This window comes from Helicoverpa armigera, chromosome 7, assembly GCF_030705265.1.
Source record: "Helicoverpa armigera isolate CAAS_96S chromosome 7, ASM3070526v1, whole genome shotgun sequence".
In the NCBI taxonomy this organism is placed as follows: Eukaryota; Metazoa; Arthropoda; class Insecta; order Lepidoptera; family Noctuidae; genus Helicoverpa; species Helicoverpa armigera.
Window position 1 is genome coordinate 586,231 of NC_087126.1, and position 25,731 is coordinate 611,961.

At 39.9% G+C, this 25,731-nt stretch overlaps 1 protein-coding gene across 1 annotated transcript in view; it reads left to right on the top strand.

Moving 5' to 3' along the window:
* LOC110377877 (uncharacterized) overlaps window positions 1–25,731 on the top strand; it is a 75,381-nt gene that overhangs the window by 27,650 nt on the left and 22,000 nt on the right. Inside the window, exon 2 of the mRNA XM_049847605.2 lies at window positions 19,687–19,776. Within this exon, the coding sequence (XP_049703562.2) occupies window positions 19,687–19,776 (90 nt within the window). The remainder of the gene's footprint in view (window positions 1–19,686; window positions 19,777–25,731) is intronic.

A 25,731-nucleotide genomic window follows, 5' to 3' on the forward strand; every position in this document is an offset into this window, starting at 1 on the left:
TTGCACTTTGTGGTTCTAAGAAATCAGACGGTATGCGGAGTGTGGTGCCATACGTCATTAGCGCTGGGCTGAGGTTGTTGTCTTGTCGCAGGGCAGTACGTAATCCTAATAATACGGTAGGAAGTTCTTCTGTCCATGTCGTTGTGGCCCCTCTAGCCATAAGCGCCGCTTTCATTGTCCGGTGCCATCGCTCAACTTGTCCGTTCGACTGCGGGTGATATGCCGTAGTGCGAATTCTGTTGATTCCCATCTTCTTCATGAGTGCGTTAAATAGTGCAGATTCAAATTGACGTCCTTGATCGGTAGTTATGCGCAGCGGGCAACCGAATCTGACTATCCATGTTTCATATAACACCTGCGCGATGACGTCAGCTGTGATGTCGCGAACCGGTATTGCCTCGGGCCATTTGGTGCACCGGTCGATTATAGTAACACAGTAGCGATACTCATTAGACAAGCGCAGCGGGCCAACGATATCTATATGTATATGTTCGAAGCGCTTAGACGGCGGGAATGGTACTAACGGCGTAATTACGTGCCGATGTATTTTCGCTCGCTGGCAGTTTATGCAGGCTCGCGTCCACCGTGCCACTTCTTTGTTCATAGATGGCCAAAACAGTTTCCTTGCCATCAGTTGTCTTGTACTGCGTACTCCCGGGTGACATAATTCATGTACCGCTTTGAAGGCTGCGTACCGATGTCTTTCGGGTAGATACGGTCTTGGTATTGACGTTGAGAACTCACACGTAATGGGACGGTTACATCCGGGTACAGATACTTCCTTGAATATCAGATTACTTTGTTTCTTAAGCAACTTTAGTTCTTGGTCTTGTTGTTGATCGATGCTTAGTTGATTATAATCGATAGATGTTGGACAATTAATTTCTTCGAGTCTTGATAAAGCGTCGGCGACTGTATTTTGTTCCCCTTCTATGTATTTTATGCTGGAGCAAAATTGACTAATAAAATGCAGTTGTCTTTCACGTCTCGGTGTGTCGGATGAACTCGCCTTCTTTGTAAGGGCATAAGTGAGCGGTTTGTGATCTGTATATATTTCGACGTCGCAGCCCTCTATTAATCGGCGAAAGTGTTTTACAGCTGTATACATGGCTAGCAGCTCGCGATCGTATACACTGTATCGGCGCTGTGTTTCGCTCATCGCCTTCGAATAAAATGCTAGTGGCTTCCACACTTTGTTCACTTTTTGTTGCAGCACAGCCCCAAGGCTGTAATCTGAAGCATCTGTCATAATGGCGAGGGCACTTCCATGAACTGGATGTGAGAGTATGGTAGCCTCTGTGATGCTTCGACGGCACTTCTCAAAGGCTTGCTCTGCTTCCGTTGTCCACTCGATCGGCGTGTTGTCATTCCGTTTTTTGTTATGTAGGTATTTGTTAAGCTCGCTCTGCAGCTCTGCTTGCCGGGGGAGACAGTCTCGGTAAAAGTTGATCATCCCAAGAAAACGTCGAAGTTGGAGAACGGTTGTTGGTTTCGGGTAAGTAGATATGGCTTTAACTCGTTCCGCCGTGGGTTTGATGCCGGTTGCCGACACTTCATATCCTAGGAAGTCTATTGTTTCTTTCCCAAATTCACACTTTTCTATGTTTAGCGTGAGACCGTACTTGTCTAGCCGCTGTAGCACTTGGTGAAGAAGCAGCTTGTGCTTTGTTTCGTTTTCTTCACAGAGAAGAATATCGTCGATAAAACAGAAACAGCCACTTATGCCTCTCAGTACTTCATGCATGAACCTTTGAAAGGTTTGACTGCCGTTCCGTAATCCAAATGTCATGCAGTTGAATTCAAACAGTCCAAAAGGTGTTGTGATCGCCGTTTTCTGCGCGTCGTCTTTTGCAATTGGTATCCAGTAGTACGCCATTTTCAAATCCAGTTTGGAAAATATATTCTTGTTATGTAATTGGTACGTAAAATCTTGAATGCGAGGTATGGGATAGCGATCTGGCTGAGTGACTGAGTTCAGGCGTCTGTAGTCACCACACACGCGCAGTTTTCCGTCTTTCTTTTTTACCACATGGAGGGGGCTGGCCCACGGGCTTTTTGATGGCTTGCATATCCCCATCTCCAACATGCGGTCAAACTCCTCCTTGGCTGCCTTGTACTTGTCTGGTGGCAGCGGGCGCGGGCGAGCGTACAGGGGTGGGCCGGTAGTTTCTATGTGGTGGACAACGTCATGTTTTGGTGGTTGTTTTAGCGACATTGGGCGTAGCACATCAGGATATTGCTTCAAAATGTCGTAGTATAGTTGATTACTGCTTACAATGTGAACTGATTCCGTGCTTGTAGATACTTCTAATGCGTCTATAGCGAGTAATGTTACTTTATCCACCAGCTTCTTCTTGTCCAGGTCAACCAGCAGTTTAAAGTGACGGAGAAAATCAGCTCCCAGTATAGAGGTCTTGACGTCGGCAACGATGAACGACCACAGAAAGTCTCTGCGTAATCCAAAATTTAGCCTGATGGTTTTCTGTCCATAAGTCTTGATTGGCGTATTGTTCGCCGCATACAAACTGTAGGTACTTGGAGTTTTCTTATCTTTGTGATTGGCGGCCAAAACGGAGATATCTGCGCCTGTGTCCACGAGGAAACGCTCGTGAGTGTTACGATCGTGCACACAAAGGCGATTACTGGGGTACGGGACACCGACGTCCGCCACGGTCGGTGTCAACTTTAGTTTTCCGACGGCTTCTTCCTTCTGCAGCATGGTGATTCACAGCGTTTTGCTTTGTCCCCGAAGCGGTGGTGGTATCGGCACTCCCAGTTGGGGTCTCCCGGTTTCGGTGCTGCTCCACGTTGCGTAGACAGCGACCGTGAACGGGACCGAGATCGTGGATTGTATGCACGGCGACGGTATCTGTGCGGTGGCCGGCTTCGACGTAACTCGGCGATCTCCAGCGTAAGTTTCTCCACCTGCTTCGCCAGAGTTTCCAACTGCGTCATGGGTACTGTGGACGATGACGATGATGCTGGTGCTGTGACTGCGGCTACACTGGGACTCTCCGCGTACTCCACCATCTTGTCTGCCATAGCAGCCAAAGTGTCCAAAGATGATTCCTTGTTCACTGATAGGACGACTCGAACTTGTGCAGGTAGGTGGTTTAGCCATTCTATTTTTAAACCTTCCTCGGTTATCATACCGCTTGCGAGCTCCCGCATCTTCCTCAAAAGCTGAGAAGGCTTCTGATCGCCTAATTCCAGTCCACTGATGAGTTTCTGAAAATTCTTGACATCCGATTTGTCGTAGGCTTCCAGCAGGCGTTGCTTTACCTTCTCATATTTCCCAGTTGCAGGCGGATTGTAAAGTATGTCGGTTAAGTGCTGTAAGTCAACTGTTTGCAACTGCTGCAGCAGATAACGGAACTTCTGGTCGTCTGAGGTTTTCAGTGGGTCTATTACGGCTTCAAATTGGATAAACCAGGCACGTGGTATTTCTCTCCAAAACGGTAATAACCTTGATTGCACGGATACTGCACTCACGTCGTAATTTATGTCGGTTTGCACTTTCGCTTGTTGCTCTTCAGACATGGTAACTTGCAGAATACACTAGGATCTCCTTGTCAATATTCCGGTTTTGACTTGGATCACGTCGGGGTCACCAATTGTTGGATCAGCGAGTAAGGTGCAGAAATTAAAGCCACGGTATTTTGAGGATAACTCTTTTATTGACTAAAATCCTATCTTAAGTGCATTTCTGACATACACAAGCAGTAGCAAGGCTGACACCCACGTCGAAAATGCAACTGACCAATGAGTGAACTGCACCCATCTTGCTCTGGCGTGTGCGCAACGTATAGCGCCGTCTGCTCGCACACTATTAATATGTCGGTGCGCCGGTGCGCATCATCGATACTGAGGCCCGCCGCTAGCTGTTTATTCGCCCGCGTGCAAAACTGATTATGCCGCCCTACGACTACATACGTTTTGTCACAACATATCCATCTTACTTGTCCAACAGAAAAAAATAAGACTCCACTTCTGACTCTCGTCGTGTACGGACGTGTCGCTCTGCGCTCGCCCGTTTACGACTTTTGTCTTTGTTACGCCCGACGTAACGCTCACCGTAGTCGCTCTGCCGACTACAAATATATCAATCTAAAGCTGCTTTTTTCAAAGCGGCGGACGATTATCCTGTTTCTAAAACGTTTGTGTCAAGTAAATTCAGTTGACCCCTTCTGGGTAAAAGCCACAGTTTCGTGGTTCTCGGTTGAAACCATACGGTGACAACGAAGCCGAGAGGGTGTTGACCCAATCACACCCGCCGAACCCCTTCAGGGCAAGGCAGTCAATTGGACGGGAGCTCGGATTTCGGCCTTGGGGGATCTCCTAGTCGTGCCTTGCATCTGGTTTGCTTTCACAGCTACACACCTGGTGTCGGTTGGGTATCTCTATACCCTTCGCACTAGACTGGCTAGGGCCCGTTCGCACAATAAGACTGGCGAACGGTTTACAAGCTTAGGGCTCACCAATAGGTACTCACCTCCCTGCCTATACCCGGCAGGGAGGGTTACACATCCCCGGGCCCATCCACCCGGGGAGATAGGAGATAGGTTGTTAGGTTTTTATAATTAGGCCCCCACCTCTTTTAGCTCGGTAGCCCTCTTCCCTCACGGGAAAATGACTACCGAAGTAATTAAGTTCTTCTTTGAGGTCCTCCTCAAGGACCAAGACATCGTCGCCAAATATGGCGACATTATTAGTAACCTTGATATCAAGGACCCGCGCCTAGCGCGCTATTGTGTTATAGATAACGGCTCAACAAAGGAGGCCGGCGCAGCTGTGCCGCGCCCCATTGTCGAGCCTATAATTGTCTCTTCGGGGAAAACCGCCGCATTAGCGGAAACGGTAATCCCCAATACAATGGTCGATGCCCAGCTGCACTCGACCATTGTTTTAATCCCATTGTCTCACAGACAATGGAAATAACTCAGGCGAGTGCACCTGCGTCAAACGTCGACGCCGAATGCATGGACACTTCGTCCTCCCGCTCTGCCTCACCCGTCCCAGAGGATGCTCAACCCGCCGAGCCCTCCGATTCCTCTTCCTCCGACGAAGACTTCACCGTCGTACTGGGAGGTAAGAGGAAAAAGAACAAAAACAACGACAAGGCGCGCAAGACCATCGCCCTTGCCGCATCTCCTCTCCTAGCCCGCCCGCTGTGTCTACAGCATCCCCGCCCGTCACCCTCGACCTCGCAGGTCGCTTCCTCCCAAGGTGCCGCTAAGCCCAAAAGCGCACCTAAAAGCAAACCTCCGCCGCCTGTATACTTACAGGACAAGGCGAAATGGACCGAAGTGTCCAAGCTGTGTGTTGATCGTAAGATCAACTACAGATCGGCCTCCAATACCGGCAACGGTATCAAAATCGTCCTCCCTACGTCAGACGACTATAGGGAAATAACTAAAGCGCTAAGAGCGAGGAACATTTCGTTCCATACGTACCTCCCTGAGGAAAAACCTCTCCGGGTCGTCATTACCCGTATTCCGAAGGAAATCCCTTCGGATGACATTTTAAGTGACCTTAAGTCACAAAACATCCCTGCGACGCAAGTCCATAGGATGCACCGCGCCCGCAGCGGCCACGCCTTCGACATGGTGCTCGTAGTATGCGAGCCGTGTCCTTCAAAATCCACCCGATTTTTAACATCAAATCGGTGTGTAATTTAACCGGCATCTCAATCGAGAAGCCAAATAGATCTGGCATTGTATCCCAATGCCACCGTTGCCAACTGTGGGGTCACTCACAGCGCAACTGTTTCGCCCAGCCTAGGTGCGTGAAATGCCTAGGCCAACACGGCACCTCCGACTGCCCGCGACCCAAGGACCGCACTCTGTGCACCGAGCCTCCGAGCTGTGTACTCTGCGGCGCCTCAGGCCATCCCGCCAACTACCGCGGCTGCCCAAAGGCCCCAAAAACGTCTCCCAAGCTGGCCAAGCGTGCAAACGCCCGCCAGCTAAGGGAAAGCCCATCAGCGAGGCTACCTACCGCTCAACTTCCCGAGCGTCTCAGCCCACAACGGCCCTCCCCATGGAACCCTCTCAACCATCAGAGAGCCTTTCCAACCCCGAGGCCAACTCAGCCCCAGCCAACTCCCGCCCCGGTGAATAATTCCACCGCGGCGCCCGCGAGCTTACCTCGCGTCCCTCCCGTCCTTCCCTCCGCGCCCTCCGCGCCCTCCGCGGCTCCTATAGCCGCCAAGCCCGCGCAAGCGCAAGCGCCATCCAAATCCGTCGCGCCCTCTTCTAGCCCAGTATCAGCGCTCAGTTCTATGAACGTTATACTGAGCACGTTCAGTGTATTCACGAGCGACAGAGCTCAACAACTTTCGAGGGAGATAGTCGCCAGCAATGGCGACCTTATCAAACTCTACTCCGTTATGCAGGAGTATTCAGACGTCGCCCAGGCAGTTCAAAACCTGCCTCACTTTAGGAAATAGAAATGGATAATACATCCAAAATTAAACCCCATTCCCTTAGGCTTGGCTATTATAATGCCAACGGTATTCTCGGCCAACGCGACGAGATTTCCGCCTTCCTACAATCCCATAAGATAGACATTCTTCTCGTACAAGAGACCTTCCTAAAGCCGCGTGTACGCGGCCCTAATATAGCTAACTACAAGTTAATTAGAAATGACAGGATCACACGCCACAAAGGCGGCACGCTTATCTATTATAAAGATCGCTACATTGTGTAGAGATCACTCCCCCCGACTTAAGCTGCATTGAAGCCTCGATCTGTCGACTAGCCATGTCCCAGCACCAGTCGATCACTCTCGTATCGGCCTACTGCCCTCCCACGTCCTCATCCTTTCAGTCCTACGACCCGATCCTTTTCACGAACGATCTCAGAGCCTTACTAGGCCTGAGCGACTCTGTAATAATAGCAGGCGATCTAAACGCCAAACATCCCGCCTGGAATAGCAACACTACTTCTCCAAGAGGCAGGTTGCTATTCAATCAGTGTGAATCCCTCAACTTCGATGTCATCGCTCCGATGCATCCCACTCACTTTCCTAGTATAGTCGACCACCTTCCCGACGTTCTCGATGTAGCGCTCCTCAAGAACGTAAACTTACGTTTACATTCGATCGAGGTACTACACGAGCTCACCTCCGACCACAGACCAGTTCTTGTGGAACTAGCCTCGCGCTCAGGCCCACTCGACCCGGATCGCCCTCCTCCCACCCAGATTGTCACGGACTGGAGAATGCTAAGCGAAAGCTTAAAATCCTCCTCCGCCCAGTTAGAATCAATTCCCGATGAAATCAACTCAGTCGCTGACATGACGGGCGCGATCGGCTCGTTCACCGAGCACGTACAATCCACCGTGGACAAGTGTTCACGTAGAGTTGAAGCGACGAGCTTTCATCGCTTCAAGCTCCCGTATGACGTGCGTGCTCTGGTGACCGAGAAGAACGCGGCTGTCCGTGCCTACAGTACTTTTCCCTGCGACGCTAACAAGTCTCACATGCGTAACTTACAGCGTGCTGTAAAGGAACGCCTTGCTGAGATGCGTCAAACGCGCTGGGACAAGACGCTGAGCGAACTCGAGCCGACTCATCAAGCCTTCTGGCAGCTTCAAAGGAAACTCAAATCCGATGAAGTAGCTTCCACCCCGCCGATCAAACGCCCCGACAATTCCATCGCCTTCGAGGACGATGAAAAAGCGGAATGTCTGGCCGACAGCCTCGAGGCTCAATGCTCGCCTAGTACCCAACCGGTCGACCCGGCTCACCTACTAAAGGTCGAAGCCGAGGTCGAGCGCAGATCCTCCCTACCACCGCAAGAAGACCCCGACGATCCCTTGCCTCCCGTCACTCCAGACGAAGTGGCGGAGATCATCAAACGTCTCAAACCCCGTAAAGCTCCGGGCCCAGATAGATTAACCAACAATGTTTTCAAAATCCTACCCGCTTCCCTCGTAATGCTCATGACCGCGATCTTCAATTGCGCCATGACCCATAACCTGTTCCCACAGGCATGGAAAGAGGCAACCGTAATCGGTATTCCCAAACCCGGTAAACCAAAATCAGACCCGTCCAGCTATCGCCCTATCAGTTTACTCAATGTGTTCGGCAAGATCTACGAGATACTTATCTATAAGCGTCTCAAAGATTACGTCGAAGCAAAGAGTCTTATTCCATTAGAACAGTTTGGTTTTCGAACCCATCACTCTTGTGTCCAACAAGTCCACCGCATCGTGGAAGGTGTGAGCCACGGATTCCAACGTGGCCAACTCACCGGTACGATTCTCTTCGATATAGCAAAAGCATTCGACAAAGTCTGGCACAAAGGCTTGATTTACAAGCTTTACCAACTCGGTGTCCCAGACCGTCTCGTCGTCATCTTACGAGACTTTTTGTCGAATCGCACCTTTCGCTATCGCATAGACGGCACTCTTTCTTCGGCCCACCCTATAAAAGCTGGCGTCCCACAAGGCTCGGTACTCTCTCCCATCCTCTTCACGCTATACACTAGCGATATTCCTAAGAACAAGCATGCTCAATTAGCTCTATTCGCAGACGACACGGCAATCTACTGCTCAGGCCGCAGCCCAGCCGCCATAGTAAGACATCTCCAAGCCTATTGCAACACCCTAGGTGTCTGGACTAGGCTATGGAGAATCGAACTCCACCCCGACAAAAGCCAGGCCATACTCTTTTCGAGCCCTCGCCGTAGGCTTCCTCCCGCGCCCCCGTCAGTCACCATGTTTGGTAGGCCGATTCCTTGGAAGGAGCATGCCAAATATCTAGGTGTAATCTTAGACCAGCGCCTCTCTTTCGCCGAGCACATACGTAAGGTGCGCTCTAGAGCAGCCTTTGTGTACGGCAGATTGCACTTCTTGCTCAATTCCAAGAGCAAATTATCTCTTAAATGCAAGTTACGCATCTACGTATCGTGCATACGCCCCGTCATGACGTATGCCTGCATTGTGTTCGCACAGGCAAGCCATCGCCGCCTTCACAGAATGCAGGCCCTTCAAAACCGTGCTTTACGGAAAATCACAGGAGCTCCCTATTATGTTCGAAATGAGATTCTTCATGTCGACTTAAAAATCCCTACCATCCGCCAGTATATGAAGCGTGCCGCCATACGGTACTTCGAACGCGCTGAGAAACACGATAACTCACTTATCGTGTCAGCCAGTAATTATACTCCCTCCCGCATCAGTAGGATTCGCCGCCCTAGGCATGCCCTTCTAGAACCTGACGATGAGATAACTGTCCTCCAAGAGAGTAGTAAACTCACTAGCACCCTACAAAAACACAAACCGCGTTCGTACAAACCTCGCCGCCGAGGTCCGCCGCGACGTCCCGTTCTCTGTCCTCCCGACCCTTGCTCATCGAGCCAGCCCGCGAGCTGAGCCAGTAGCTTTAAATTCCCCATTTAATAATAATGATCATATGATCCAGCCTGTCCCTTTGCTGCCTCCCCAGCGACGCCCTAAGCCGAGGTCCGACCCCACAGGGGGTACCCTTAGCGCAGTCGCTTAGTTTATAAGTTGTTTACGCCCCTGGCTGGAGGCCTTAAATTCTAGGCATCCACAGGGAAAAGTCCGGTTAAGCAGTACACGGCCTCCTAGGCTGAACTGCGAGATGCCATACCAAAAAAAAAGTGCGCATCATCAGTGCACCGTGCGCCGCTATGCGGACACCTCGTGCGATTGTGTATGATTCCCATACTGACATTCAAAAAGTATACCTATTGTTCTTCTAAAACACTGGCCTACATTAAAACGAAAAACAAAAAAGAGTTCATAACTCATAGTTTTTATGTCAGTAACATTTCCTTTTTGAACGCTGGTCCCATTAAGACCCACAGTCATGTTATGCCTAAATTGTAGTGTCCTTGGTATGTCTGTTTGTCTGTCCGCTGTTCTGACGGCTATATTCGGAACTCATGTGTAGGTAACTAATGACAATTTGACAATATAACTTATGTCATGCCTCTAGGCAAAATAATAGTGTGATTCACTGAGCTAGTGATACAAAAAATGTCGCTCTATATGGTGAATTTATTGTCGGTTATTAATGGGTGATAAAAAGTTTTTGTAGTTTATAAAGATTCTGATTTATAGATATATATAAAGTTAAGTGTAGCTGTCAGCTTTGTTAATTGAGACCTGTCTGAATATACGCCTTTATTACTAACCAATGAAGACAAAAAATATAAGAGTCATAATAAAAACTGCACCTAAAACAACATTGATAATAGTGCATTCAGATAAAAGACATGATAATTGCATGTATAACTGTTGACAGACAGGTTGATGCAACTCGTTAACCATTTTAGATACTATTATGTGCTTTTGACGATATGCAAAGGTAAGGTTTTTATTAAGTTATTAAAATCCAAGTCATTGTAGGCTTACTCATTCATACAGCTAAATACTTAATAAAAACTTAATACTAAATCAACAATCACTTACTATATCAGAAAAAGCTACATATCCTCTTAACCTTTTGTTTTAATATGCAATTACAAAACATACAACATTCTATTAACGAATTCCTGTACTTTCTAAACCTTGATTTAATCACACGGCAAGTCATTTGCCTATTCACACAATAACTAACTGGTTGCTATGCAAAGGTGCAGCTTTTTGTTGCAACTGTCGATATGTTATCGAAAACGCATAGTTTTCGCACAATATGTCGGAAGATAATTTTTCTCCAATGACGCGAGTGCGAAATTTCACACAGGCCTATTGAGCAATTTTGCGACAAATAGATTTTTTTAAACGCCTATGTATAACGCAGTTTGGTCAGTTACTTATCGATAAGGAAAATCAACATCTTTTTCCATGAAGCAAGCATATTTGCGCTTTGCAATATTACACAAATACCTGGAACCATTTTACCCGGGAATAGTGTGGCTTCTCACTCTTTCTCTAGTTAAAGAAGTTTTCATTCAGTAGTTTCAGAGCCTTCAGGGTGCAATCAAATAAACAAAAAGTCCCATTTTATTACGGGGATCGAACCCAAGACCGTACCAGTAAACACAATAATCATGGCCATACACTCATAACTTGATTGCTCGTAAAATTAAATTACGTACTCAAAATTACATTCCCAAATATGGTCATCTAAGATTTAGTTATAACTCGTAACATTCTTCGTTAAACACAGCCATCATCACACGTTAACTACTGTCTACACACGCCTTATTAATATGCGATTAGCACTTAAAGGTTAAACTGTGGGGAAATATGGTCATAACTGGCCAGTAAAATTTCAATGACTAAAATGTCCGCTATTATGGGAAAAACTTGATCCACTACTGATTTTAGGAAGGTCTTAAACTGGAATAGGTACTCTCAAACATTGTTTAAGCATAAAAATTAGGCTATTATAGCCATATATCACACTTCTGAACTAAAACTGCGAAAAGTCTAAAATACGAATACCAAGTACCTACCTAATAGGTACATATAAAGGCTCGAGCAGCGGATATGCGTAGTTACGCGCGTAGTTACACCACACCGTTGTAACGTAGACACGCCGAGCAAGCGGTGTGGCCGTCCGCGCGTATTACAACTCATGGTTACGCCGTAACTACGCGCGTGACTACGCGCGTGGTTACGCATACGCATCCGGTCTGCTCGAGCCTTAAAAGTGAAAGTATATCCTTGTTACTCTTTCACACAAAACTACTGAATGGATTTTGAAATTTCAAATTCAGAATTTAATGAGGAAACTGCCTGATAGGCAGACAGTCAGTTTAGTTAGATTGCTTTACGAAAGCCTGCAGGAACTTGTAATATCTAGGTAGCTTCTACTAGGCCAATGAATCCGCTTTATTACCCACAGAAATATTCCGTAAACGCAATTTCTATAAATAATGTCAGTCGCATACAAAAGAGAGTTCAAATGTCGAAATGCAATTTCTTACATGATTACCTACATTTCGACATTGCGGTGAATAAACTACTTGAATAAGAGTAAAAGTGACATAACTGTAGTCTTTGTAATCGTATTTTTTAGAGTTACTCATCATCATCTGCCTAGCCTTTTCCAACTATGTTGAGGTCGGCTTTCGGATGCAGCTGAGTACCAGTGGTTTACAAGGAGCGATTGCCTATCTGACTCCTTCATCTCAGTTACCCGGGCAACCTAATACACCTAGGTAAGACTGGTCAGTTTTGGTTAGAGTTAACATAGGTACCATATTTCGGTCATAATCCTATTCCACGTTTGGCACTGAAAGTTTATTCCGATCTAAATATGAATACCAAGCATTACCTGGACATTATGACGTCACAACACATAGCAGGCTTGTGTTTCCAAACAAAACATCCATGTATGTAAAGTTCTTTGGCCACCGGATAATCAGGATTAGTTGGTCAGAAAGAATGTTACTGCGGTTGCCACAGAGAAATATATTTATACAAATATGAATTGGTATGGGATCAATAAGCATGGTGAATCCGCATATGTTTGCCAGATTCAGGTTTCACAACGATATTTTCTTTTTTCAGTCAGCCATCAGTGCCATTACACGTAGATAAAACACAATAAAACTTTTTAAAATGCAAATTCAAAATTCACCTTAGCGACATTAGAACTTTGACCAGACTACTTTCTTGGCCAACGGTTCCTTATAATAAATAGTGATAATCACCAGTTTATTGGCGCTATCATAAACTAATACCTACGTGACTGAACTACCGACTCACAGCAACAAATCCTGCTGTCCAGTTAGTTAGCTACTTTAGTTAGGTAACCTGAACCTGTAATAAATCTAACTTGACTCACGGGTTATATAAGGTAAGAATATAAAGGTAGGCTTTCAATGCTGGCTGCCGACTGCAACTGTTGACCGCACATGCCGCGAAGGCGTTAAATCGACCGCAGCTGCACTACTGGTACAAATAAGCTTACAACGATTTCATGTATTCATTTGTATCTATGTATTTACATGAAACTGTATTGGTTTGAAGCGGCAGCAGCACGTGTAGTCGCCCTCAGATGTCGACATATTTCTTGCAATAGCTGCAAGTGAGGTCGGCAGTTGCAGTCGGCAGCTAGTATTCAAAACGTACCTTTAGTCTGTCAGTCTGTTCGTGCGTCTATTTTCAGTCTATTGTCTGTGGTCACAGAGCTTTTAGAACGGTGATTAATTGTGTAGGATTGGGAACTGTTTTGTAATACTTTCCTGTTAAAAAGTAGGCAGCTACCTAGATTTCGTTGAAAATGTATTTTGAGTTTAGGAGGACTTTTTTATATAGCTTAGACCATCGAAGGATAATTCATGTACAATAATTTATTTTTAAGGGTGGAATGGAATGAAAAGTTATGAATGGATTTCTACCAAATTACATGTCTTTGGGAGATTTGCTAGATTCAGGTTAACCTTGACTCCAAATTATATAAACGGATCCATTTCGTCGGATCATAAGTTATTCAATTTAAGGAAAACATTAACATGAATGCGTGGTTAGAATCAATAACATAGTAAATTTTAAATATAGTTATGTAAACGATTTTAAACAAAGATTAACTTAAACAAAGCATTGACTAAAAACAAAGCAAATATTACAAAACTTCGTCTAACTCAAACAAATGTTGCACACATCAGCTTACTTCTGACATTGAAACAGTATAAATTATATGTATTAAATATAATATACAATGTATAAACATAGCTGTTTATTTTAAGTAAATAATTTCAAAGACCTAAGTATACATAATGGATTTGTTTGTGTTTTATTACAAAATCTTTGTTTAATTTGACTCGTCAAAGTTCCTATGGTCGTTAAAATAGAATAAAAATAAAATATGTAGCATGTCGAATTAAATATTTTCAAAAACCGTGATTTGTATAGCTTTTAAAAAGATTAACAGAGATGATCAGATATTAACTCATCTTCTTTTCCGATGTCGTTAGTCGTCGAAGTTGATGGGAGTAAGGCCCAGTTACACTATTTTAGTATTCTCCATATACGAGTAGGTACCTACTATCCGTAACATTATTCCATCATTCTCCATTTCCAGCTAAATTCGTCTACAATCTTTAACGCTTGTTCAATGTTTCTCACTCCAGAAATCTTTAACAACCAAACTCTTCTCCAATTTCTCTCGATCTAAATCTAGTTAGATGTCTTATTACACAGATTGGTAGCAATTTGTAGCTAGTTCAATTACACACAGCGTACCGTTGCGACGGGCGAACCCTTCCGCGTGACGTAACTAGACCATTGTCTTACGACTGGCCGTATCTAGATTAGGATCGATCTAATTGAATTTAGGTTTCGGTTGCAGGAAGATGGGTGAAATTTAGTTTCTGGAAAATTGATATGCTATCACTAAGTGCTAAAAATACTTAACTAGACAAAGTTATCAACAATGCTTTTGTAATTAATTTCCAGTGCTTGTAAAAATCGTCTAGAGTTAAGGCATAACAGTACGCGACTCTAAAACAGGGAAAAAGATTATCCGTTTCCCGAGGAAACTACTTCCCACATCTGGATAAAAAAGTAGCCTGTATATTAGTCAAATAGGTAGTTTTATCTTTTGTTGCCAAGTTATATCAAAAACCGGCCGGTAAATCAATTTACAATTTCTTTATTTCCTACACGAAACCTACAGAAATAAAGAAGCTACAACACACTTCCTAAGCTATTGTCCCAGTAATCTTCAGTCTTGATCTAATACAAATTACTTTATTTAGCTATCTCGAATAATCTCGATCTACATCTGAACGCTCGTTGACTCGTTAAGTATTTCCGAAACCTTTAATTTGTGAGAGTTACGCTTATCTTTTAAATTATAGGTTCGTTTTACTCGTATAAAGTAAGAGGTAGTGGCCGATTGATGGATGGATGTGAGAGACGGTTGCATTAATTGTAAGAGGACGTTAGATAAACTGAGAGCGCTTTCACACTATAAGGCAAGACACGTATTGTAAGGTTCTAGATGATACTCTTGTATATGATCCGTGCTGTAAGTGTATATATGTAGGGATGACTTAGGGAATGTTCAGATTGCTTTATGATTACGTTGTTAATACATATTTTTATTTCCATTTATAGTACAAGGTACTTCATCTTCCTATATTACCCCTGTCAATTAACAATCTCTTCTTAATAGCACCACAGCTCAGTTACAGTTCTTAAGCTTACTGGAGCTAAACTTATCCTCATTTCTTACTAATTAGAGCAAAACCAGATCAAACAAAGCAACTGGATAAAGATGTACCTTTTACGAAACAACGGACAGTACAGTTAGCAAAAATTCCCAAGCAAGCCGCGCTGAAATCAAAACCAACTTATATTTGCTGTTCACTCAGCTGTACGCTGAACATTTGTTTTATGAAACACAATAGAAATGTGTGTGTTCTGCAGGTGTAAGACTAAGTTGGTATTTCATACACTTGGACAATGGTAGTGGTATAATCATGACAATAGGAGTTTATCAGGACATCTTTATGAGGAGTGCGCGTCAGTAAGTCAATGGGATGGTGCAATATACTGTACAATGCATACGTACATGACAATGGACGGTTTACATTGTTTTTATCTTCAATGTAAGATAAAACAATTGAACTTTGAAGTTAATTGAAATAGTGTTCCAATTTAGGGACAGTAACGTATTATTTAATTGTAGTGTAATACTTTAGTAAGACAAATAAAGTAGTGACCATAATACGGTGACTTTTTGCACAAGACATTATGTAAACTATTCTAGTTTTTGTACCGTTGACATTTAAAGAAGATGAAGTGATTATAAATAGTTCCATCATCCGTAATGTTGAGGTAAAGCCTTCGTCTGTTTAAGTGTGGTATTTTAAGTAAACTTCTCACAATTTGTTTCGAATCGATTTGTTATTAGCTAGCCGCTTCCTTCGTATTCACTTGCATCCAAAGCATTTCATAACCAGATAATACGTCTAGAACCGTTTCCAGGGTCCCACCTATCGCCGTACATGTCCGATTATTTGTCAAAAACTTTCGCATCTATCCTTACTAATGCAACAAAATGTGATAGTTCAACTCTATTTGTTATTCTGAACCGTTTCTGTTTAATATCTGGCATTGATCAAATCTTAAAGTTGAAGATTAGGTATCAGCTTTTTATCTCATAACTCGTAGCCTGAAGAGTGGGTTATATTGTAGTGATGATTATATTAAGTTAATTCTATCTTAAATAGAGATGCGCATATACTGTTTTATTCCATGTTAGGAAACTGCATAAATTGGTGAGCTTCGCTGTGTAGGCGACTGTTTTATTAACATATTATCTGAACTCTGTATATTATAGCTATTTTGAAGCAGTAAATAATGGTTCAAATAGCTCTTTATGAATGTTAGTCCTTGGATATTGTATGATAGTTTGAATATCTGAGGGCACGGCAGTGCCCCAGCCAAGACTCGAGCAAAGCGGGCACGGCCGTACCATCTTTTCTCGAAGCGTTTCGCGGCTATTTCAGCCCCCTGTATCTTCCATGTGAACAAAGCTAGGAGTTTAGGTTTTCGATGACCAAGAGTAAGTATTAGAACAAGCTCAGTCCCAAAATTACAAGAAATTTGAATAAATAGTTTACGAGTTATGAGCGATCAAAGTTACACCATTTTGTCACTGACTCACTCACTGACCGATCATCAAAAGTCTAAGGTACTTCTAGCAAACTTAGAACCTTCAAATTTGGCACCAAGATAGGTTATTGGCTACATATAAAGGGAAAATTATAAAAACCTTAAAACTTAATAAAAAAATAGGAAACAAATTTATATTTGCGGTTTTTCAAGAACATTGTGTATGAATTTTGACTGCATTGATAACTTTGTTATTTATTTATGTACAAATTGTTACTATTTGTTTTATTGTTACGTAGTGTGGTATATTGTTATTATGTATTAAATATACATACATATGAATAAAAAAACTAGGTTAAAATAAAATGAATAATGATAAAATCTTTCATATTAATGCAGTGCGATAAATACTGCATGCTCGCTCGATAGATGGCGTTGTCCTGGTCTAAATCGCGCTACGGTTTTTAGTTAAAAAAAAAAAACAAATAATTTCTTGTGATAGCGCCATCTACCTCTGAAATAAATCTCTTTTATTCTAAAAGATATTCGATTAAAAAATTCGACAACTTCGAAATTGTTTAATTTATTTAAAAAAAATGTTGTTTACGTGCTAGTTTAGGTCTACATATTTAGTTTGTTATATATTTAGTTAGTTGCATGTAAGTTAATTTAATTTGTTATATACTTACAGAAGAAGGAGACCTACAAAAAATAAATTAGATCCCACCAAAAACATTAAATGTAAAAAAAGCCAATCCTCTACGCAATTCCTCCACCGTAAAAAGTTTTGAGATCGCATAGAAGCCAAGTCCTGTTCAACTTTATTTGTAATAATAAATCAATATTTTGTGACTATATCAATAGTTTTGTTCACATTACAATAATATTGTCTTGGCCATGAGCACAAGTTAATAGTCGCTCCCTGAAATAATGTGTAAATACCATTGAATTGATACATTCTATATGGACATGATTTTACGATTGGACTGATTGGAATTTGAGATCACCATGGACCAAACATGCGCCATAGTAAATGTGCAGTTCATGATTTTGGATGATACTGACTGTCGGTCATTTAGTAACAATTGAAAAAACTAAAAGTATTTAATTCTGTGATATTAAACTTCATGATTGACTTTCACCTCTCCAAGATATGCTGTTTATATTTGTAGTTTATTGTGCTCATGGCCAAGTCAATATTATTGTAAAGTGAACGAAACTATTGATATAGTCACAAAATATTGATTTATTATTACAAATAAAGTTGAACAGGACTTGGCTTCTATGCGATCTCAAAACTTTTTACGGTGGAGGAATTGCGTAGAGGATTGGCTTTTTTTACATTTAATGTTTTTGGTGGGATTACACTTTTTGGTTAGGTAAACTAAAAACGATACTATAGTACTTAATACCTATGTTTAAATTGGGTGAAAAATGTCTTTTGAGCATGAATATGGATAGATACAGAGGTGTGGATGACCAAATACACAATGGATAAATTGTGTGAAAGACGATATGGCTGGAAAGAATGCCACTAGTGAGATTCCGTCATACATAAAGTCTAAAACCTCATTCAAAATTTGGGATTATTTTATGGACATCTATTATATCTAGGGAAAATATGTAGCGCAGATTCCGCGGGACAATATTTTTTTGGCTCGCGGAATTAATGCTACATATTTTTCCTTACATTTCGATTTTTTTTATTTGGTTTACCTGTTTGGGGTCTAGTTCCAAAATTTTAAAAAAAGTTTCAAAGATTTTTATGCAATTCTGTTTACTTGTTACTCCATTTAAAAATGTATTAAGCACGCATAATTAATATGAAATTATTATCACACGATTTAGATAACATACCTTTCACTCATTAGCGAAACGATTTCGAAATGATTGGTTTTTATAATAGCAATTAAAATTCACGCAATAGTTTTCATTACTTACATTTTATTGGTTAATTTCGTAAGTGTTACAGCTCAGAATAAATGCCCAGAGAGCATTAGTGATAAAACGTGTGTTTGTATTGAGTAGAGGCATCATTTAGGGTTACGTAGCCTTAACCATAAAGCTTTGATAGTATCTACTTGCAAGTTTATGAACGAAGTTCCGTAAAAATTAAAAACAATAATGTAAAAAACAATTTTAGTTTATGCATTATTTTATTTTCTGTAAAAAACAAAAATATCTTTTGATCCTTATATTACGCATTGTACGTAAATCAGCCATTTGTGGCCTTAGTACTAAATTAATCTCTATTTATATTATATTATATTATATTCAAGAATACAACCACGTTAAATTAAACAAACTAAAATAATAATACAAAACAAAGAAAAAAATAATATCAAACAAACCAACTACTACTAATTGTAACCACACATTCATTCTAAATAGTCCGACGTTTCTAGCGGCATAGTACTTGCCTAGTTATATTTTTATATTGTATGCGGAACCTCCATCCTTCAATCAAGCCTAACTTGCCTGGCATTCGTGTGTTACTGCAATAAAAGACGTTTCAATTAAGTACATTCGAAGGCGTTCATCTAATGCATCCATTTGCTATCTCACGAATCTGTCAGACATATTGTTTATGTACAAATATTTATTTTGATAGGTTCCCATTATAATTGGTAAATGGTACTTATTTCGTATTATTTAATTGTGTGAAGTTGTGTCCATCATAATGGTGAATCACAAATTACTTTACAATTTAAGTTAATATTTGTAATTTCGACATTGCTAATCCGTCTTGAGTTAGCGTAATCATCTTTTGATTTCTTTATGTGAAAACATCTCATGAAAAGACTTAGTTATGGGACTTTTAGTTTCATATTTAAATGTTAATTAGGCAAAGAGATTAATTATTATAATAAGGTTCTGACGGTTCCGTTATGCTCTTGACTGGTTGTATAAACTGAATACATAAGTGAGCCTTCAATTTGCTGGTTTTCTTTTTGTAGCACGAAAATTTTCTTTGGAGATACAAGTACTTAAAAACCACCTAACCGACCATGAGTAAATATACTTGAATGAAAATTATTAAGTATGTTTATTCTTATATGTTGTAGGTATGTTTGTGATGTCCCAGATTGTAAACTTTTTTCTCGATCAAAAATTAATTTACATCCTTTTTTTGTTGCAGGGTAATCCAAAGCCTAAAGTTCCTCTAACGAGGTTCACGTGTCAGGGAAGAGGATCAGGATACTATGCTGATGTCGACACTGGGTGTCAGGTAAGAACTAATGTTGTTTTAGGTAATAATTCGTATTTAGAAAAAAAATCTTAAGTAGGAGACCTAGTTTTTTCACTTGTTCAAGTGGTCTAAAAGCAAAGTTTATTAAGTTGGAGTGTGAGTGAATGCTTTAAAAGCTTTAAATTAAAGGTATATCTAACCTGCAATTTATAAACTTTTCTATAGTAATGTTATCAGTACGAATAGTTAAACTTCATGAATCGTTAAATGATACAGATTATTTTTATTAAAAGCATATCTTTTATCTTAGCTTATCTTAGTGTAGCTTCCTGAAATTCATAATATTTTAGAAAGTTGATTAAGTATGACATACATCGTATGCAAATATTGTAGATTTTTGCACATCTTGTAGATCTTTATGTAAATAAGACATTCAGCCTTGTTTGAAAACTCTCAAGCATCTTTATTTATTTTTTTATCAATGTACATAATGTTTCATGCAAACGATTTCCTCCTTCAAGCTTAACATCTCTTAAATAACACAAAACCGAATAGTACCATACAGCAGGCTATCATAAATCTATATTAGATAGATAATTAATAAACCTTGATTAAGATCTTGACCAAATTACTTCAGACACGAATAAAATCTAAACCATCACTATCCCTAGGCCAAAACATCGATAAAAATATCGATACCTAGCTCTCAAATCGATAACAACCGACCTTACATAACGAGTATCCGAGTCACGAAGTCAATCGATTACCTGCGGTCATTATGCGAAATGCCATTAGATATGGTAATTGTTAGAATTAGCTACCGGATGAGCATAAGTGTTGATTCTAACACATGCACTTTTATGGCCTTTTAATGTATTTAAGTGGTTATTGTAATTAAATACAATGATCCGGTGGATTATACAATACATAGTTAGAGTGTCCTTAATTGATTTTGATATACTTAAGTACTAGACTATCTCTATCAGCCATCATCTCTCAATTTTCCCACTTGTAGTCTATTTAGTTTTTCGTATCAACGGAAGAGTTGGTCAGCAGATTTGACAAAGGTCACCGGTAGGCACTAGATGCAGGCCACTTTAACCGGTCCTTTTGAAAATCAGTAAATTCAAATTCAAAAGCTTTGACACATTTCTTTGAAAACTGCAAGTGGCATCCAATTCGGTTTATAAATAAACTGGGTTGCTCAAGATAGAGAACGAATTATCAGATCTTACTTACCCATAGGTAATAAAATGTTCACACATCAAGACATGCAGTCAAATAAAGCTACAACAACATAGTTGCGTACAAAAAGCGTAAATTCTCTTTGTCGTCACCGTGCCGACATACAACTCACACAAGCCATTTAATTTTACAAGCCAATCCATCCATTCCGATGTACGTACATGGAAAACAATGCAGTCTCGGAGACTGATAGAATGTCTTATAGTTTAAAGAACCATGGGCACTTTTGTATGAACACTGTACACAAGCTTTGAACATGGTCCAACAGTGATGAGTATAATACACTAGTGCTTTTTCAATGTGGTTCAACATTGATGAAGCTTATGTCATATGTAAGCTCTTGAAAAGCACTTTATGTCGCTCTACGGCAGCCAAGTTTGATTCCAGCGTGAAACATGGTATTTTAAATTACTTCAAAAAAACAAACTTCAAGTATTATTAGGTACCTATACCTTAACAAAATACCCACCATTACTTAGTTTTTTCCAAACTCGATTTAATTTATAAAAAAACAACTAAACTTTTATCCTTATAAACGCTTCCTTTTATAACGAAAACCATGACTATCTTTCATCACCATCTCTTTACCTACAGGATGCTTGCGCCCACAGCTAAAAATGACCAGCCCATATAAGGGCTCTTCTTATGATACCTTAATATCGGTTACGTAACTTTTTACCTTTAATCGGTCCTTCGAGATGAATCAGCCTCACTCATATCACGTGATGCTTCAAGATTTATAAGTCAGGGAAGATTTTAAGCTCTTGATTTATATGCATTGTCGACTTGGGCAAAATTATGGCTGCCCTTGAGTACGAGGATTCAATTTCTGCGGTATCAGTTAAATCCTGATTGGCAGTAAAGGTATTTTAATAAAATATTTATATTTAAATTACCTATAAGCAAGTTTAAGCTTTTACAATCAATGCTAAGGATATAAGCTTAAGGTTACCTCCTATGTATTTTTTAATAAATGCAAATGGTCATTATCCGCAAGTTTTTTTTCCTCAATTTTGTTTCTAATCAAAAGCCAAACTTACACTTATGTAACCGTAAATAATTTATAATTATTTTCAGTACAATTTTTAATAGCATCTAGAATTAATTTAACCAGCTGTCAAAATATGACTCAATAAAGTATTGAAATGTCGCAATGTTAACGGCATATAATTACCGAAGCTTCGTTTAAAGGCTTAAAATCATGAGTGCGACCTCAGAAACCTCTGAATTCAAGAGATTTATTGCTTTTGATATATTATTTTTGCAACATCAAGGTTCCTTAATAAGCGCCCCTTGAAAAATGGCTTATTTATGGGACTTTAAGCGTGACATTATTTGTACAGTGATGAAATGGCCGGCCATCGAAAATGTCATATTTTGCATCATTCACCTTTGATGATCGGCGACTTTCGATACTGCATAATTATATTGATATCTGCAGTTGAATTTTGTGTATATTCCTTTTTTATGTTATTGCAAAAAGTGTTAAATTTATCTACAAACCTAGCTACTGAAATCAATTTACTAGGCAGACATGATAAATGAGTATATGCTTAGCTAGTCGATTAACTGGCCATTTCACAATCTAATTGATTAATTTATAATTCTCTAGCTTCTGTTTGCGGCCCCCTGCGGGCGTTTGATTACTAGCTAGTCCCAAACATGGTCAGTGGTCAACTCTCTTTGGTTGAGTCTCTACCTACAGTTTTAGATAAGCTAAAACTGTATCAAATTAGGAGTAGTGTAAATACATTCTAAAAAACTCACTACTTTGTGGGAATAAAGCTCTTAAACATTATAAATTAAGAATATTAGTCGAGTAAAGTTCTCATTCATTGTATATATTAACCCATAAGTATATTATAAGTTAAGTAAAATGATGTGATCAATACAGAGCCGAAAGTAATTGTAGTTAACATTTTCATTTGCTAGTGTCAAGGTACCTGTGTCTGTAGAGAGGTAATCAATATTGTATTTATTTAATTGTTACTGGGTTTCGTGTGATATGATAACCCTTTAAAATAAATAACTTTATTACAATAAAATAAATAGCAAGAAAAAAAAACAATTCGCCATCTTCCTTAATCAAGTTATTATACATTTTTTTACACTTTAATATGAGAATGGCTTAGAACATACACAATAGAAACAAACAAATACAATAGTTCGTTTATATTTTATTTTGTCTTAGAATATTATATGTATATTCGTAAATACGTTTAATTCTCTCGCTACAATATCCTTCATTATAAGCATTTAATTAAAAGAGTAAATGATAAAATTCTTACAGGTTGTGCCTTTCAAAACTGTCAAGTTATTAATTGGTTATATAAAATAGCCGTAAGCTACTTATATTATTAACGAGTTTTAATTAGGTTTGTCCCTTGTTTTGTTAACTGTTTACACGTTTTGTTGCCTCTCACTATTTGTTATGGTTAATCTATGGAACAGTGGGACAGAATTCAATACAATTTTTCTGGTGAGATACCTACTAGATTTCTATACCGAAAATACCAATCAATTCTTTATATCTTTGGACAAGCAGGGTAAGAACGTATGTTTTACTTCGTGGAAAACCTAGCTGTTATTAGTTTCATCAAAACGATGTTTTACGCATTTTTAATACTTGGTTAAGATTGTAGTTTTATTTTAGTTTCCACAATCAGAAGGCCACGCGTTATTTAGTTATTCATAGATAGTCCGTGATTTATGCAGCACATCAAAATACGTGTTTTGTGTTCGACAAAATTAACTTATTAACATCTACTTATTATTATATCGATAGATTTTTGATAAAGATTTTTATTTTTCTGATAATTCTTATTTTTCGTCTCATGAAAGCGTGTGGGCCATACTTGTATGTACGTACATAATAAGTAGGTACATGGATGGATGGATTGCCTGAAAGATGATATGTATAGGAAGGGAGTGAGTGTCAGTATGACGAGTGACAGGGGAAAATGGAAGAAAATGACATATTGCGCCGACCCCAAGTAAAATTTGGGAACAGGGCAGAAGAAAGAAGAAGAAGACATGCACATTGTTTTTGTATGAATCGGCGATACTCTCAAGCTTACGCATAGAAATGTGCATATTCAACATGCATTTACACAACAAATACAGTTCACGCTTTCGGGAAATAAAACATGCATACCACCATTCTGTACCTAATCTGTTTTCAATAAATTCATTTTGAATGGCTGGCTTGTCAGGATAAAATAATTTAAGTACCTATATTTTGTATCCTTACCTCAAAAATGACTTATCGGGTTTGGATGAACTTTAAGCAGTGCGTGCTTAGACTATTTTCAGCTTTAGATAGTAGTCAGTTTTTTATCTCAAAGTTCATGCCAGTTCCGCTATGATTGTGTAAATAATATGCTAATGTTAGTAAATTATCTAGTTTCTGATAATATTAGAGCCATTCATGAAAAACGAGTTTTTCGCGTGGTATATGCTAAAACATTCTAGATCGATGGTAATATTAGCTATTACGATGACAACAGGTGCTGGTTATAGATTTGATAATAATAAAATGGTTCAGAATTAGGTAAGTAGGTAATTTATTTATTTAGTTGGCATAGGTCGATAATCATTGTGGTGTTCTCAAATGATAGATGTGATGTTTGGTAGCTATTTCCACTTAAATTGTTCGAGCTCATTATTCGCGAACAAAATTAGTAATTACATTTAATTACACAGTGCGAAACCTCTACCAGCATGTGTTCTCGCACAAACGTTCCTATATCGCGGATTTTTTTTTTAATTTTCGCACACAATTTGTTAAGTTATGTTTGCTAGAACAGCGAGCATTGATATAGAAAAACCCACAGGCAGAAATATTTTCAGTACGTTACAGTGCCGCATATCGAAAGAATCTTTCCTATACATAATATGTTACTCTATAGATGTCTAGAAGATTTGGTAGAACACAGACAAGCACGCGTTTGACACACCTATGTAGATAATAAAAGTAACGTCAAATAAAACCAGTTCGCTTTGTTGTGAAGTATGTAATAATTAAGTTTTATGGCTCATCATTTTAATTAGGTATCGCTCAGTTTTTTTCTTTAATCATTAAGTAAATGAACTGGATGAATGTTTATCTTTTTATTAACATAATTTGTCATGTAATTACAGTTATTTGCACGTTTGTGATTTTTGTAGGAATATATAAACAGTAGGTAGAGAATATTTTTAGGTATGTACCTATTTATGTTTGCTGGATCGTAAAGCACCTATTATAAGAATAGCTTAACAAATAAATATTTTGACTTCCAGTTAGGAAGTGTTCTTCTTTAATGCGGTTTTTTATTGAAATTTAGACAGAGGTTATTAGATGAAATATAAGTAATTAAATACTCATAGAAATTCATGAAATTATAGGGCAATGGACAACACAAAACCATGACGTCACAAATTCACAAACTTGCTAAAAGTACTTACAACGAAATTAATGAATTACCTTATTGTGCTAACAAGTACATCTGATAGAAACCTAAAGCTTTAAGTCAAAACAATAGGGTTCACACGCCGCTGTTATACGGGGACAAGCAAATGGGTCCAGCGCCAGCCCTGACCTATACGTGTTGAGTAGGGTGACCGAGAATTTGTCGTCGAAACAGGATTAGTGACTTTTTTCTTAAGGTTGAAGAAAGTCTTGATCCCGAAGATATTTTTTGTATAGTTTTATAGAGATTTTTATTACTTCATAATTCTATCACGTGGAGGTCTATCGTTTACACAAGT